A 3191-nucleotide genomic window follows, 5' to 3' on the forward strand; every position below is an offset into this window, starting at 1 on the left:
GGAGCTTTTATCTCTGCCCATAGGCCGCAACCGTCTTTTATCAAATGAGCTTACAACATTTATATCATGTATATGATTTGCACATATATTACAAATATCACACTTCAAAATTCATAAAACAAGAGAAAATCTACTTTGGGAATATCGACTTCCCAACAGAATCCATGGCTTTAATGTCATTTCTCCAAGTATTATCTTCCTAAATTGGGAGAAGTAAATTGCGTATTTCATTCATTTTAATTGCGTATATAAAAGAAAAATGTTAAGCTTACCTTGATTTCATGATCGGTATCAAGTCGCCATTATTTCTTCCAAATCCATGACATTTATTGGCAATATACGCAGTTAAGTAGGCTGATTGTGTAACCTTAATTTGGAGACGCTATATAACTTATTTATTTATTTTTACGTTTTTTCTGGAGAATAATAATTTTACTACCATTTCTGTCCGTTGTTTTTGTTGCTCCCCACCTTTTCGGCCATAGGATAATTTGCTAATCGCTATAGAACTGTTATTTGGTGGGCTTGATATGACCCAGGTCATAAGATCTCGGCCCAATATGGTGCCCACGTAGCCCATTTAATTTTGGGGGGCGAAGCGCGCACTCCGAGGGTCTTCATTATAATACTATAAACCCCGCCATTTCAATTGAAATTCCCTCCAACCATAGACTAGTGAAGAAGGCACCAAAGACGAAAGGAAGATCAGATCGATCGCAATGGAAGGTGTTGGCGGAGCCGGAGGAGTTGGAGGAAGGGAAATCGACACTAAAACCCAAGACTTGAGAGATAGGTTCAGGCTCTCCGCCGTCTCTATCGCTGAAGCTGAAGGTTCAATTCATTCGCTGGCTGCTTCTCCTTCTGTTTTTCTATCTGCCAAAAATAAATAAATGCCAAAGGAACACGAACCTGCTTGCAACGAATTTGGAGATTCTGTAATTTCACTTCGGATTTTTATTTAATTTGATAAAACATTGCCCAGCTAAGAGGAACGGCATGGATGCTTCGGAAGTCGTGGTAGCTTGCATTGCTGATTTGGCCTTTAAGTATGCGGGTATTATCTTCCTCCTTTCCTTATTCTTTCTCCGGTTAATGTGTTATCTTCTCCTTTTTGTGGATGTAGAATTAAAGTTTCTAGTTTACTGATAGACTTGCTTGCTAACTTCATTGTACTCTGGATTATGGAATTAAGAAATGACGGGTGGGTCTGCATGCAATTCATGCCATCTAACTATGTTTGTGATGAAAATTAGTGCATTAACGGCTGTATTCTGCATTTTATGGATTAGTGAGCCTTTTTAATGGAAGTCATGTGATACGGCAACAGCGTGATCCTCATTCTTTCCATGGGTCATCATAATATCTAATATAGAGAACAGGATGGATTGGGTATAGTTTCAGTTTGTTGGCTTAAAATATTTTTAAATTATAATATATCTACAGTGAATTGTACATACCATTGGTATTTGCATCAAGCCCATTTGGATTTATCGAATTAATATATTACAAGGCGTGGAACACGCAACGGCTGGCTATTGTAGAGTTTACTTTTTTATTTGAAAGCATTTTGCTTGCTGCTTATATCACTGGCCTTATCACATAAGGAGGCAGGCCACTGATCCACCGTAACATGTAGATTCATTCGGGGAATAAAATGAATATAATCATGTTCTTGTAGATTTATTATTAATGCAGACTTTCCATGCTGATGAGTTTTAGTCTCCAAATAATTGATATATCGCGTCTTTTATTTGGATAATATGTATGCCTCGTTTTTGTTGCTGTCAAGATGTTGATGATTGTTTTTATGCTATGCTTCGGGGGGAAATATTTATCGCATGTATGATAAAGCTGTATACTTCAATGCCAATTGCAATTTCGAATAGAGTGCACAAGTACTGAGTGAATCTGCCCTCATAACTGTCCGTTGTCTATTATCAGATGTATCTTCTAGAACCAAAGGTATAGTGATTTGCTTAGAATATAAGTCACTGAAGTAGACTACGGAGAAAGGAATATATAGTACTGTTTATCAGTATGTTGCAGCTGGCCTTAGGCTTATTGTCAGAAGGCGTGAAAAATGAAGTGAGCTTGTTGCGTGTTATTAAGTGCCAGTGATCTGCGCGATTGAATTAATAAATCAAAGTTGCTTTCTTGCAAGCAGAGCAGCTGGCTAAGGATGTTGAACTATTTGCTCAGCATGCAAATCGTAAATCTGTAAACATGGAAGATGTTATACTGTCAGGTGAATTTAGTTTTACTCAGTTCTCAGGATAGTGACCTTTCCCCTCCCCCCCCCCCCCAAAAAATCTTTAATCCTTTTCATGAAATCATAAATTACATCTGCCACCATCACTACACTGCAACTTGTGGTCTATATTGTTTAGTTACGTACGTTCTGTATCTTGGTTTCAGCTCATCGAAATGAGCATCTATCTACCTTATTGAGGGCCTTCTCCGTTGACTTGAAAATTAGAGAGCCGCAGTCTGAAAGGAAGAGAAAGAAAGCAACCAAAAGGAAGACCAAGCACCAACCTAATGCCCATGCCAGATGAACATTTGGCCCTTGAAATGTACCATTTTGCTATCCAATACATTAGGTATTAGTTCCCGGAAAGTTATTCTATTAGTCGCTAAGGAAGCACTTGTAATTCCCCTTTCCCTCCCCTTTTCTTTTATGTTGGAGGACATAATACAGACTTCCATGGTAACCCCATCGCAACGATGAAACAGCCACACATCTTTCTACCCAAGGCAGGTTGCGAGCACAGAATTGACTTGTTTTAGAACCTGTTTGAAACAGCTTATAAATAGTTTATAAGTAGTTTTTTAATAGTGATTTATAGAATACAAGACAAATATGTAAGAAAAATTTTGTCTTGATTTACGTGAAACGTGCTTATAAAATATTCCCATTACTCTGCCAAATAGGGTCTTAGTATATATGAGTTTCTATTGTAAGCACAATAGTGACATATAACTCACTAAAAGTTGCGAGTTCAATACAACTACTTCAAGCATTTAACTTGCCTTGTATAATTAAAGAACAGAAGAAGAAAAAGTACTCCTCTTTTGGTTTTTAATATATGATTTAATTATTAATTGATTTTATATTAAATATAAGATTTATTTTGTATATTTATTTTTTTTAAATTACCTTTATAAATATTCTTTTAATCATAATCAAATAG

The 3191-nt window shown here is 36.5% G+C and overlaps 1 protein-coding gene across 1 annotated transcript; it reads left to right on the forward strand.

The window, feature by feature from the left end:
• Positions 1 to 359: 359 nt before the first annotated feature.
• LOC114724108 (protein MHF1 homolog) lies at positions 360 to 2642 on the forward strand. The gene is made up of 4 exons (XM_028910404.1): positions 360 to 831; positions 983 to 1054; positions 2165 to 2245; positions 2416 to 2642. The coding sequence occupies exons 1-4, from the start codon at positions 720 to 722 to the stop codon at positions 2553 to 2555; spliced, it is 405 nt and encodes a 134-aa protein (XP_028766237.1). The 5' UTR covers positions 360 to 719; the 3' UTR covers positions 2556 to 2642.
• Positions 2643 to 3191: the final 549 nt, after the last annotated feature.

This window comes from Neltuma alba, unplaced genomic scaffold, assembly GCF_004799145.2.
Source record: "Neltuma alba isolate B1F8T4 unplaced genomic scaffold, ASM479914v2 tig00012167_pilon, whole genome shotgun sequence".
NCBI lineage: Eukaryota > Viridiplantae > Streptophyta > Magnoliopsida > Fabales > Fabaceae > Neltuma > Neltuma alba.